The sequence below is a fragment of the Magallana gigas genome, chromosome 3 (assembly GCF_963853765.1).
Source record: "Magallana gigas chromosome 3, xbMagGiga1.1, whole genome shotgun sequence".
NCBI lineage: Eukaryota > Metazoa > Mollusca > Bivalvia > Ostreida > Ostreidae > Magallana > Magallana gigas.
The window spans coordinates 7,237,769-7,252,076 of record NC_088855.1 but is presented as its reverse complement, the minus strand read 5'-3'; the positions used below and the strand labels follow the sequence as shown (position 1 = coordinate 7,252,076).

The following is a 14,308-nucleotide window of genomic DNA, read 5'->3' as shown; positions in this document are numbered from 1 at the left end:
ACCAACTATTTACTGTCAGTTGCTAACTGTTTACTGTCTGCAGCTAACTGTTCACTGTCAGATGCCAACTGTTAACTGTCAGCTACTAAATTTTTACTGTCATCTGCTAACTGTTTACTGTTACCTACTAACTATTTACTCTCGCCTACCAACTATTTACTGTCAGCTGCTACTTGTTTACTGTCTGCAGCTAACTGTTCACTGTCAGATGCCAACTGTTAACTGTCAGCTACTTAATGTTTACTGTCATATGCTAACTGTTTATTGTCAGCAACTAACTTTTTACTCTCGGCTACCAACTATTTACTGTCAGCTGCTAACTGTTTACTCTCGGCTGCCAACTGCGTTATGTCAGCTCCTAAGCGCTTCATTCTAACTTCTAGTACACATCATATGCATGTTACTTACTTTTTAACCAAGTGTGTTTTTGCCTCTGCGCATGTGCATGTTAAAAGGCAGTTAAAGCAATAACATAGTTTCCATTCACAAATATGTCAGGGTTTATAATGCGATGTACCTCAGAAACTGCCCAACAACAGCTTGTATGTCCCCTCATTTTTTTGTGTTTTTGCAATCAAGAGATTGAATTGAAATCGAAGTATGTGGCACATATTTGATAAAGATGCAGTTTCTTTATTTAATAGAGCTAGATTCAAGAAAGTTGGTCAAAAACACCCAATATCATGTAAAATCATTTGGAAGCATGTTGCATAACTGTATCGTAATATAAAATTATGCAATTTATAAAAACTTATGTTTGTTCAATGCACTATTTAAAAAAATTAACTTCAGTATGTCAATCAAGAATTCGTTATGGTAGTTGTCCGCGTATACAGTATTTACATGTATGTCAGAGAACCCTGCATTTGTATATTATTTGTATATTATTCAAAACCTTGAAAAGATACACATGTACGATGTACTATGTAAATATTTCAACATAATTAACTCTGGTTTTTTTTTCCATATTAAAGATTTTAGATTATACATTTAATCTCCAGAATTGCCTGTTCAAGTAGTGTTGTATGTAAAACACATCCATTTGTGCCTTACTCTTGCTACTTATGGTAAAAATGTACATTAACATGTTAAAAGAAAGATAAAAGCTGATTTAAACTAAATAATATTTATTTCAAAATAATCGGTATAACTCTACATTCCAGAATATGTAAACTAGCACTACAGTTACCATTAACAAACAACCTTTCCACATAATTAATTATGTTATTTCATGTGACCAAAAATATTTCAACAAAATAAAAAAAACAAAAAAAAACAAGAAAACGTTGACATGGTTAATACACATTGAACCTACCATAAAGGTCATGGGCATATCTATGTCAATCATATCAATGATATACAACTTATACTTTTTGTTATGGAAAACATTTCTTACTAAATTCCTTTTATTAAAAGTTCTAACAATAAATTCAATTTCAGGTCATAAAAATTCTTTGAGACATTCCGTCCATCCAAATTAGCTTTTTTAAATATGCATTTACCTTCTTTTGGAAAATGGTCTAAAATCTAATTCTAGACAACAAACAGTTCAAAATATCAAGCACTAAATAAAAATAAAATAATGAAATAGAAGTTTTATTTCTGTCACAAAAGAAACCATTTGAGTTGACAAATTATTATTTTTTTGCAGTAGCCTTAATCTGGATTCCTTTTTGTGGATTTTCTTACTCATAAAATATCTTTTAAAAAATAATGTACATGATTGAATTGATAAGATAATATAAGAGACAGCTGTACATCATGGAAACATGTGTAAAAAGGAGGCTTAGTAAAAATCAATGGGGTATGTTGGGAAAGAAACGACTTCTCATTGAGAACATTCATATTCTGGATATAGAAAGTTGTGTCATCTCCTTGAAAAATAAATACTCAGACTAGACAATATAAATGTATATTTCAGGGGAATTTTTTTGTGTTGACATTTTTTTTTACATTGGATTTGTGTTGACAAACAAAGCTTTACTGAGGGTGCATGTACATTGTATTATAATATCTCCATAAGAGGTAAAATCAAATTTGAACAAAAAATACTAATCATATTTCATTAGGCCTTTTAGAAAAAAAATGTCATGTTGATGATGACATGACCTTGACCTTGATCAAATTACCTGGGTCAGGGTCATAACGTACACTACCATTGTGCCAAACATGAACCTATATTGAAATGTTACTTATATGTACATTGTATCTAGCAAATAATGTCATGGTATTGATGCTGTAATTACATTATCATTAATCAAATGTCATGATTTACCCTCAGGTCATGAGTCGTGTATGGACCAAACATGGACAGCTGGCAGTTTTTTTTTTTAAAGATGATATTTGATACTGGACCAAAAGGAAAACTTGGGGTTAAGGAAACAAGGGCAGACAAAGTAGGTTAGACGGATAAAGGCAAGTATTGATTACAGGTCTGCATGGGCCATTACTGATATTTTTTATGTAACAAGAAAGGAATCTATACTAGTGTTATGATATCATATTCAACATGAAAGCACCAGATACTGACTAGGTTAGGATAATAATGATACCGATGATACCATCATAAATAGTACTTCATTAAAAACAGTTGCCATGGGAAAAAACATTACCTTTATCAAAAATAAAAAGTCATGATCAACCTTCCAACTAAAATCCATGACAAATATTAACAATATCATTTAAAAAATCACTACAATAAAAGTATGACAAAACATTTTAAATACATGTATATGGATTTTAAAAACATTGTGGCAGATTGTCAGTTTTTAATGTTGATATGCTCTGATTATTGATAAAAGTTCATTTACTTAATATGTAAATTTCAAATAACTGTAAACAAAGTCTTAAAATACACAGCGCTGGATGGAACCATTTAAGGCAAAAATATGTCTGATACAATTTTTACTTACGTTTAATAGGTCCATGACAACTTGGGGAATTTTTTTCTAAAATTAGTTTGTATGTCTGTACTCTTTTAAGACAATAAATTTTTGCAAAATGAATAAAATTTGCAAAAGACTTAAAAAATTAACATTCTGAATTATCCTATTGATATTCATCTATATTTTTTGCAATTAATTTAAATAAAACTCCCTATCATATTCTGCTTCTTTATCCTTAGAGCTACAACCTAATTAAGACAAATAAATAAAGTCAAACTTCGCTATCTTGAACTAGATGGGACTGTTTAAAAACTTCCAAGATATCTTTGTATTGAGATATCAAGGGTTTAATACTAGAATAAGTGTTTGGGACTTACAAATCAATTTTACATATTCATTGTATTCGGAATATCAGTGTTTGAGGTATCAAAATTCAACTGTATGCTGATGTCAATAACTTCCAAGGATAATTGATTCTCTACATTGTGATAAACAGTCATCAAAAGCATACTTCACCAGTTGTTGAGAACCTGTGATCGACATTGGATTAAAATACAAAATACAAAATACCATACATTTTCATTTTTGACTAGCACTTCATTATATGAAAAGAAGTTCATTAACAAATTGGAAAGAAAAACTGGAAATCATTATTACTGGTACATGTACATGTACTACTAATTATATGTTGCAACAAATCCAAAAAAAACATTTTTTCTCCTATAGGGCAAAGCAATAATTTCCATCCAATCAGGAAAACATAAAAATTCATGAATGCTGAATGTCCAAAAAATAAAAGAGATATTTTAAAATTCGCAGGATGTGCTTCTCACATTTTTACGTGGATATTAATTCCTCACAAATAATAAGGAATCTACAGTAGCTATAAACAACGATACTGATTTTTAAAAAAACATAAATTATGTTGTATCATTAGACCTTTAAACAATACAGCATGAATATATAAATACTATTATTTGGTAGTTTTATGAAAAAAAAACAATTTAACCAAAAAATGCACATTTTAAGAATGTTTTACAGTGTATGTTAACCATCAAATTCAAAGAAAAAGAAAACAAAAATGGATACCATAGGTATCAATATAATATAGCACCGCTATCAATATTACATAGTATACTCATGAAGATCCTATAGCATAGTTATCAATATTGAGTAGCTTATGTCTAAATATCAGTTAGAGATACCTATTATACAAAACATAGCTATCAATACCAGATCAACCCATGAATCTTTCCATCATGGTTCTGAAATCTTTTTACTGGCAATGTTTAGCAATGTTGTGCATGTTCTGATTAATTTGCAGATTTGTTATAACTATAATTTCAACATTTACAAAAAAAAAAATGTAATCAAAGAAGATTGTCCTTGTGTCATGTTTCTAAATACAAGCAAAGAATAAATATGTCATGTACAAAAATTTTGTTAAATTTTCATATTTAAAATAAAATATTTATCTGTGTGATACTGTGGAATCATTAAATTTCATGAGAGCCAATTTTCGTGGATGGCATAAATTTCACAGGTTCCTGGGGGCTTAATTTTGTGTATTCTTATATATCTACAAAAGGAAATAAGACTTTATTACCATAATTTATCAATTCATGGAGGATGTTATTTCGTGGATGAGAGGTACCCACGAATTCCACGATAAATTGAGCCACCACGAAATCTAATGATTCCACAGTAATGAAATTCACATCTAAGTTTTGACTGGAATTTTCATTTTTACACACAAAGTTTGATATCTTATTGCAGTTTTGATGTACATTGTACTGAGACTGTCAGTTATTCATTTTGATTCAACTCTCTTTTTATTAAGAGACTCAGGGATGAATATACTGTACACGCTAGTACCCCACAGAATCAAACCAAACATAAAGAAGGCGATGTTCACATCAAATGGTGGTCCTAAACTGCTACTGATGGACCAGGCAAAAACACTACCTCCTATGGTGGGAGCCAGAGTCCTGAAAAATTAAACACAAAGCTGGAATACAGGGGGAAGGGATGTCATCCAGTGAAGAAAAACAAATTCAGAGTGAGCATTGAGATATCCTACTTGCCTCAATTTTTGGGATAGTAGACATTTATATCTGCTCAATTGCTCAATTGCACTATACATACTGAATTTTTTTTTTTTTTGTAATTTCAAAATTAAACAATAAAAGCTTATTTTTACAAGATCAAAGTACTGAAAGTACTGATACCCACTAAGCATGTTTATCAACATGCTCCAGATAAGGTTTTATGTAGATATATTTTGGTAAAAAACTGAATATGGAGCGATTGTTCAGGAAACTAATTTTGGTATATATATGTAACAGTCATTTAATATGAATCATGCTTACAAAACATTGATCATTTACTTTTGGGAAGGGATGTAATCCAGTGAAGAAAAACAAATTCAGAGTGAGCATTGAGATATCCTACTTGCCTCAATTTTTGGGGTAGTAGACATTTATATCTGCTCAAATGCACTACACATATTGAATTTTTTTTTTTTTGTAATTTCAAAATTAAACAATAAAAGCTTATTATTTTTACAAGATCAAAGTACTGAAAGTACTGATACCCACTAAGCATGTTTATCAACATGCTCCAGATAAGGTTTTATGTAGATATATTTTGGTAAAAAACTGAATATGAAGTGAGTGATCAGGAAACTAATTTTGGTATATATGTAACAGTTATTTAATATGCATCATGCTTACAAAACACTGATCATTTACTTTGGTACAAATCAACATAACTTCAGAAAATACTACTCTTTTAACTGAAAAGTAATCTAATAGATATGATTTGTGATTATCATCTATTATTATTAACAATACAGTTTAACTAATATATTTTCCAGAGAAGCACTGCCAATAAACTGTACAAAATGTCAACTGATGCCTCCTTACCTGGCTATAGCTGTGGCTGTCATGGCGATGCCGTTAACGGACCCTGCCATGTGAGCCGGAGACGAATTGTTTATAAACAACGATGTTGCAGTAAATGAACAGCTGGTCATAATCTTCTGGGGAATGATGAGCACCAACAGAAGTGTCCATAATAAGGAGGGGGAACTGGAATTGACAACATTTAAATCATAAAGAAATTTTTAAAAAAAGTTTAAGTCAAAGTTTTGGGTCATTGACACCTTTATCCTTCATGCAGTTACCTTAACTCTTTATTACATGTATTTTCCATTGAGATGATTACATTCCAAAGTTAAAATTATTTTGATCTTATCCACGCATTTTACGAATTTTTATACACAGTATCATACCTTGACTGGAGGAGATGTAACATGGGAGTTACAGTCATCATCACTCCATTCAAAAAACCACAGATGATGAATGTCTGAAATAACATTTTTTTTTTTTTAGTTTTTCTCATACAAATGAAAGTCAAGAGAAAGATTTTCTCTAATAAGGCCACATTAGCCCTGCCGTACACCCTGAACCTCCGACCCAGAGGCCATGAATTTATTGGTAAAGGACACGATAACTCTGCATTTAGTTTTTTTCCCCCGTCTGAGAGTTTTTTGTGGTTTTTTTGAAAATTTGGCTTTTTTTTGCAACTCCATTAATTTAATAAAAAATATGCTCTTCTCAATTTTAATATTGTCTATTAAGGAAAAGCCTTAGTTAATTTATGGGGGATGATAACGTACGTGCATTGCAGCATATGCACAATGAAGGCAATTACAAAATGAATTTTCTCCTCGCCACATCTTTATTGATTTCCCTGTAACTTAGAGTGATAAACACTCTATGCATGATGCAAGCATACCTTTTTGGTTCCAAAGAGTCTGTTGAGGAATGGATAGATGAAGAGATTTAGAACCAGCATAGGGACAGAGGCAATCCCAAGCACCATGCCTATCTCATCAGACTCGAAGCCCAGTCCATCTAAATGGAAGTGATCATGATAATCAGTATTTTGAAATCAACAGATACTAAAGCTTAAAATTAAAGTAAACATTAACATGCCATAACTAATGCAACTTTTACGTCACTGTACAAGCAAAAATATATAATAGAAGCAGTACTGTATACAGGGAAATATTTGCCCCATTTTATTCTTGCCTTTTTAATCCTCGTTGTTGATGGGTGAATTTAAGACAGGGCGAATTCCATTGTCTCAAATCAATTTTCTTTAAACACATCTCTGTCTGGGCAAATTCGAAATGGGGCAATACATTTGCAAGTCAAGAAGGGAAAAATTAACATGGCACAAAAATAACCCTGTACACAGTAATAAATTTAGGTAGCACTACATGTAAATAAGATTATCTCATACCAAAGATTCTTTATTAAAGTTTTCATGCCAAAAAATTTATATATCTTTATACCATAAAGTGGTTTGGTTGATGCCCAAACTGTAAAAATTTCTTCAAAACCAATGGCAGAGAAAGAGAATATGGTATACAGGAAAATGGCCTTCGTGCAATCTGGCATACTGAATAGAAGAATTGAAAAATAAAGAAATCAAATATATGTACTAAAATTAACAAAAATGTCATGATTACTTAAGAAATTAAATGTAAAAGAATTTTAAATAACTGTGATTTAGTCATTTGCATTTACAATATTGATGTGAAATGTATATACTGGTACATGTACTGTTCACAGTGTCAAGAAAAGCATTTCCAACAAAAAGTGGATAAGTTAAGATGTTGTTTTTGAAATTCAACTGTGAAGATAAGTTTGCACAGCCTGTTGCAATTTGGTTCCTGATTTATCAGGGAATAAACAGACTTTTAGCATTTTATTAATTTTGAATATAAAGAATCATTAGGCCAAAATAAAATTATTGTTTGTTTGGAATTGCCTCCCGCCTCATTGAAATACCCCCGAATAAAATAAAATTTTATTTGCGAAAAATAAAGAAGTTTTTTTATACAGAGATATTTTTTTTTTTTACCAATTTTTAATCAGTTAAACTTCAAGTCTGAAAAATAAAAATTCCCCTCCCACCCTCCCTCCTGGGTCTGGATATTTATTATCATCAAATCAATACCTTATCATACCTGAATATTCTAAACAAAGTGGTGTTCTTCATTTTATCTAGAAAGCTCTTCTTCTCTTTCACTTCTACTTCAATGGTCAATTTCTCGTCTGTCAGCATAGCCCCACTTTCAGAGACTGACCTTGGTCTGATGGCGGCCATGTTTGTACCATGTGACTTGTGTAGCTCCTGACAGGACTGGTACAGTTTGACCTCATACACTGCTCTTTCTGTGTGACAGTACAGGTCTTCTGCTGACATGGAGATTTTCCCATTGGGCGAGGTAGTTTTGGCTTGTTGAGATTCTGGAGCCAGTTTCTCTAATTCCTCATTTTGTTCCCCAACCTCAACATCCACTTCTTTTTGTCTAAAATACACGATGCAAAACTTATCAAAATTTCTTTACTCTTTTCACATGTATCTAGCTAGACAACTAGACATCACTGAAATTGAGACACCCTCAAAGGGCCCTGTTTGATTAATTGACAATAGAGTGAAAAGAGCTTAAGATGGTTTTTGCTTTTACCTTAACATATGACTTTGAAATTTTCCATTTGGCAAAGAACTTTAATTCAAGCTCAAGCAGGCATTCTTTTGGTTTAATCTGAGCAAGATTAAGCTATTGGGGAATAAAATATAGCCTAAAACAGATTTTAAAGAAATCTGCTATGACCCTCTCATTTGACCTTGGAAGATCTTCATACTTGGTTAAAAGTCACTGCACATGCTTTATCCAAAACTCTGTTTGTGTGAAGAGGAGAGTATATTTGCTTTGAAAAAAAAAATTTTGTATGGTCAGATATGACCTTGACAAGGTCACTGCACACCCTTTGACCAAAGGCACTCTGTGGTGATGTATTAGCAGATTGGAACGAGGGGAGAGAATATAAGATTTGGATTTTTCACATAATTCTGCTATGAGCTTATCATTAGATCTAGAAACTTGATACAAGGTCACTGCATACCCTTTACCCAAAGACAGTCTGTGGATGAAGTTTGAGCCAGATTGGGTAAAAGGGAGAGCAGATATGCTCCAGACAAGTGGTCACTAACAGACAGATGGACAGAAGGATGGACTGACAGATTGATCATTGAAGGGAGTGCACTGAACAGGACCCTAATTATGTTTACAAGTGAATACAGAATTCTATTTTTGCTGATAAGAATGATTTTTTAAAGTAAAATCATAAATGAAATTTGGAGAAGTTCTCACTTTCTTTGACTTGTCTCTGGTAAAAGGAAAAAATCCACCACTAAAACCACAAAGCAGGCCCCTCCCACAAGTAGGCTGGGCAAGAGGTAGGGAAACTGATCAAACAACCCTCCCTGGAGAAACACAGAGGGGTGCTTCTTCACAGGTGTGGCCAACAGACCTGCAACAAAAAAAAAACTAAAATAATCTAGTCATTTACGCAATGTCCAGTCAAGTAATAGAGAATTCAATACTAGTAACTATGGTGACATAGTGTATATAATGTTTATATTATGCACTCAATTCAATGGGTCATCCGTTTGGCAACAAATGGCCAAAATATGAAATCGCGAACACAGATTTTTTTATCATAGTTTAATTTAGTTTACATCTGTCAGAGAAATAAAAGCAGGATTATAAAATCCATGTGATGTGCTTCTTGCGATTTTATGCAGAAATTGATTCCTCACATTTAATTACGAATCTACAGTATCAATATTTGAATCACACAGTAAACCTGCAACATATTCCCACACAGATAAAAATTGGTTCAAAGTATTGTCTCTTGTAGTGGTACTCATTGGTTTACAGTCTCAATGTCTCTGGTCCATGGATCAAGTCAGACACCTACCCCCTACAGCCGGTCCAACAATAATCCCAGCTCCCCATGACATCGACAGGATTGACATTCCAATGGCCTGATTTGAGTCATCAGATATCTCGTACAGAATGGTTTTAGCAATGCCAACAGTACCTATCCAAAGACAAAATAATAACATTATGCTTCCTGTCAAGTTATATACAGGTTTTCAATGCTAAACTATCTTCATGCTTCGGTATGCAAGGCATTCATACATTGAAGACATACTTTGAAAAAAATAATGCTTGATTCATTTGTAAAATTTGTTCTTTTGTACAGAAAATTTGTTAGAGCCATGGCGTTACACTAAACATCCATCTAGTTTTATAGTAATCACAAGGAAATGATAAATATAGTTTTCAAAAGTGATATTCCTAAAGTAACATTCTTTAATTAACAAATTTGTGAGCCTATATTGATCACATGTACGTGTTTGTGAATATTAAACCCCCACCATTTGCCAATCCAGCCAGAAATCTGGTGACAAGAGCCATAGGTAGATTGACTGTCAGTCCAAATAACAAGCAACACAAGCCATTCCCAAATATGGTCATCAGGATCACCGGTCTCCGCCCCATCCTGTCCGACAGCCAGCCCCAGAAAAAGCTGAAAGCAAACATTGAAATCAGACTTCTGATATTTTGTTTAATTCCATTGCCAAGATTTCTCTGATCACTTATCATATAACACTTATTTTCTTTGGTTGTAGTAAAATGAAAAAAATTTCTGATACATCATAAATGTAAATAATTCTCTCTCTCTCTCTCTCTCTTTCTCTCTCTCTCTCTCTCTCTCTCTCTCTCTCTCTCTCTCTCTCTCTCTCTCTCTCTCTCTCTCTCTCTCTCTCTCTCTCTCTCTCTCTCTCTCTTTTAGCCATTCTACATATGAGCTAAGACTTGAAATAGTTTTGTTTATCAAGAAAAAATGTTCATCTAAAGTATTCTTAAATAACGATGTTAGCTATGAAGATAAGATTATGCACAGATTTTTTATGGTTCAAACAATTGATTTCCTGATATAGAGCTGATTAAATCCCCATTAGATAATCATTTACCTTCCGACTGATCGGCCAGCAAACACCATGGACGCTACCAACCCCGCATAGTAACCTTTCTCTGTCTCTTGGTAACCAAAAAACTACAGGGGAAAATATGTTTATAAGTAACTCATGTGAGTCTAGTTGTAAACGCAGGATTTATTAAAATAGTAATATTCAGTACCGGTAGTATCATATACAGTATCATATTTGGAGTAAATAATCTTTTTTAACAACTCTTTAACAAAAATGTTTGGAATTCGAGAAGACCTTGAAAGAGGATTGAGAAGCAACAAATTTAATCTATGTCAGTACATGTATATACATGTATTTGTTTTACTTCCCTGTTATTCAAAATCAATTGAAAGAAATATTTGTTGAAAAAATTATATTTTCATCACCAACTGCAACATAAATGACATTTGTATTAAACTGAATAATAAACAAAAGTTTATAAATGTTGTAACTTCCTTGGTACAAGTGAATATACACATATGTTACATTTACTGCTGGTAAATACAAATTGCACTGTAAATTTTGTACTGTAGTTGGCAACTTACCAGAATCATTTCTGGCAAGAATGGGAATAGGAATGTAAGACTGAATGAGCTGGTGAACTGAAAAAAAAAATTGTTTTTCTTTTTTAAGATTTGATTTCAGATTTGTTATGTGCAGCATACAAATACAACACAGGCATGTAGCATCAAGGGGGGCCAGGCCCACAGCAGCTAATTTTCTTTGATTTACATATAAAAAATTGAATTATCATGGAGTTGCCCCCCCCCCCCCCCCCCCCCCCGCACTTTTGGATGAGTTTCCCCCCCCCCTCCCACTTTCAAAAACAATGCTACGTGCCTGCAACAGAAAAAAAAATTCACAATGAACAGGTGTATTATAAATTTATGTTCATAGGACCACTCTGCAATTTTTAAAAAATGCAGTATTTAACCTATCTGATATAACAAAGTACATTTATAACCAATCAAAACCGCTTCACTATATTCATATCATACTGTATTGTCTTAGATGACACAACCTGTAATTCAAGTTTGAGACGATGTCACTAAGAATACATGTTGCTGAAAATCAAATTTACAAAACATGTCTCACCATTGATATGAAGACCAGACCAATCAGCTTCCAGTCAACGGGCGTGGCATCTTTTGGCGTTATTTTAATTTTGTTTTTTGCTGTCTGCCATATGGAGCCTTTCCTTTTTGGATTATCATCTTGATTTTGGTTGACACACATATCTTGATCACTATAATCTGGAGGATCATCAGCAAGAATCTCCTCTGTTTCTTTGGCAGCCTTTTCTTCTGATGTCATGATTCTTGGTCCCATAGAGGCTGTTAGTGTTTAGTCACTCCTGTAATTCATAAGATGTTGTGATTACAGTACTTTTTGTTTGAATCCTTATGATCCTGCACAAGAAATGGTGGATATGTGGATGAGATTCTACTCAATATATTACTGTAGAATTGATAGACAATGATAATGATGCAATTCCAAGGTTATGATGCATGCAATACATGTACTAAATATCATCATCTAGATATTAAAAATTACAGACACCCTATTCTTGAGATTTTTTTACTTCATTTATGCCATCTTTCTATACAGGATTATACCTACTCTTTTAGCATGTAATGTTGTCAGAGACATGTGAACAATACTTTACTTTCAGAAGTAAAAAAAATATAGGCGATATTTGAATTTCATTATTGCTTAACTCACAAAAGAACTCGCACATACAGTTATGTGAATTGAAGTACATAGATACATATCAAATAAACTTAAAGCATTAGTATCCCAAGAAATAAATGTGAAAAAAGTAATAATTCGACTTTTACATGTTTTAAGCATATTCTTGTGAAAATACACGTAACACAGAAAAATCCCAACAAGTACTGCGAATATTTTTAGCCTTTTAAAGACAACATCGCTGTTTACAGATGAAAATTCATTTTTTATATTAAAAAATACGGTTACTTTTTAGAATTTACATGACCTATTTCTAAAGGGTCGAAAAGTTAATCTCTTGTTCTAGAAAATGTACTATTTATCAACATGTTCAAGTATTTCACATAAGAAAAAACATTTTTTTAAATATGATACCTGTAAAATGATATACCTGAACTAAATTTGCCATGTCCTGTTGACAAATAAATTAAGTGATAATTAAAGGACATCAATACCGTGATACGGCGCATTGTCCTAAAAATCAGCTGGGTTTTGGAAACAGGAAAACATTGGAGGTCACTAAAAATAAAACCCAGGGCATTGATTCCGGATTAATCCTACTTATTTGTGAACTTTTGATATCGGGACGGTTGTTGTTACATAAGCTGATTACGCTAGAATAGTTTTGTGTATACGGATGTAACTTTATACTGGACTTTTAATAACAGTTTATGATCAATATAACCACCATGCATGCAGATGAAATAATTACCCAACAAAAAGTGTTGTCACTCTTGATGAAAAGTGTTATACAAATGTTGAAACAGAGGAGATGATAATACACGAATGTTTTAATGCTCTACAGTTTCTGTATAAATGTTAGACCCTTTGTACTATACCAGGGTGCAGACACAAGCCCCTGTGGTGTAGATTTTTCGCTCAGAACTGATTGAAAAGCAAGTGCATGTCACCTTAAAACTTGATTTTGCTCAAAGCATCGTGAACTGTACGTACGTACATTTCACACTGTAACGTATCTATAAACATTCAGAAATATATCTTAGCACTGTATTTTTAAAAATTCAAAAGTAGCAAAATGCAAAGATGGTACATGTATGTTTATATGCGTGGATATAAAAGAGAAACAGAACCGTGACGGGATTTTAAAATCAATAGTTTCCAGATATTCCTACACAATACTTATTTCTACAGAGAATCTTTTATCCGAAATTAAGGATCACTTATGTGTTAGAGATTACTAGAATTAATATGATAAGTTTTAATATATCACATCTTTGCTAGCCAAGGGGAGCGGTAAAAGAACCGAAGCAGGCACGTAGCATCGTTTTTGAAAGTGTGTGTGTGTGTGGGGGGGGGGGGGGGGGGGGGGGCAGACTCATCCAAAAAATCTTGAATAAGAAACCCCCCCCCCCCCCGAAAAACACAACTTTTCAAAATCTTAAAAATCCTAATCGGAGGGGGGGGGGGGGGTGGCGTAGTATCTATAACTTTAATTTCACTCTTCGTTTCATTCTTTTGATGATTCAGTTTTTTTATATGTAAATTTAAGAAAATTTGTTGCTACTAGAAAAAGTTGGGGTAGGGGGGAGCTCCCCCCCCCATCCCCCTCCCTGATGCTACGTGCCTCCGAAGTCAAGACCCATGGCTAGCGAAGATGAAATTATGATGGAAGTTATCCTGCATGACGAAGACCGATGTATTCATTGTATCCCTTCAGTTACCATGTGGTCCTTAAATACAATTTACATCAGGTAGAGATCTCGCACAGACATCCAGATTTACAACAGTGACAAATCTTATAGATTTTAAATAAGAAGAAAGAAACATATTGATAG

At 33.0% G+C, this 14,308-nt stretch overlaps 1 protein-coding gene across 3 annotated transcripts; it reads right to left on the bottom strand.

Moving 5' to 3' along the window:
• Positions 1-1,110: 1,110 nt before the first annotated feature.
• LOC105319302 (uncharacterized) lies at positions 1,111-13,105 on the bottom strand. 3 transcript variants are annotated; one of them, XM_066078304.1, is made up of 13 exons: positions 12,968-13,105; positions 11,880-12,138; positions 11,330-11,386; positions 10,788-10,870; positions 10,188-10,339; positions 9,725-9,847; positions 9,115-9,274; positions 7,924-8,268; positions 7,246-7,352; positions 6,684-6,802; positions 6,178-6,251; positions 5,810-5,974; positions 1,111-4,873 (listed from the first exon to the last, which is right to left on the bottom strand). In XM_066078304.1, the coding sequence occupies exons 2-13, from the start codon at positions 12,111-12,113 to the stop codon at positions 4,696-4,698; spliced, it is 1,797 nt and encodes a 598-aa protein (XP_065934376.1). In that variant the 5' UTR covers positions 12,114-12,138; positions 12,968-13,105; the 3' UTR covers positions 1,111-4,695. The 3 variants fall into 3 exon arrangements, with proteins under 3 accessions (XP_065934376.1, XP_011415085.4, XP_034339283.2); XM_011416783.4 differs by having other exon boundaries at positions 12,904-13,056; XM_034483392.2 differs by having other exon boundaries at positions 12,888-13,024.
• Positions 13,106-14,308: the final 1,203 nt, after the last annotated feature.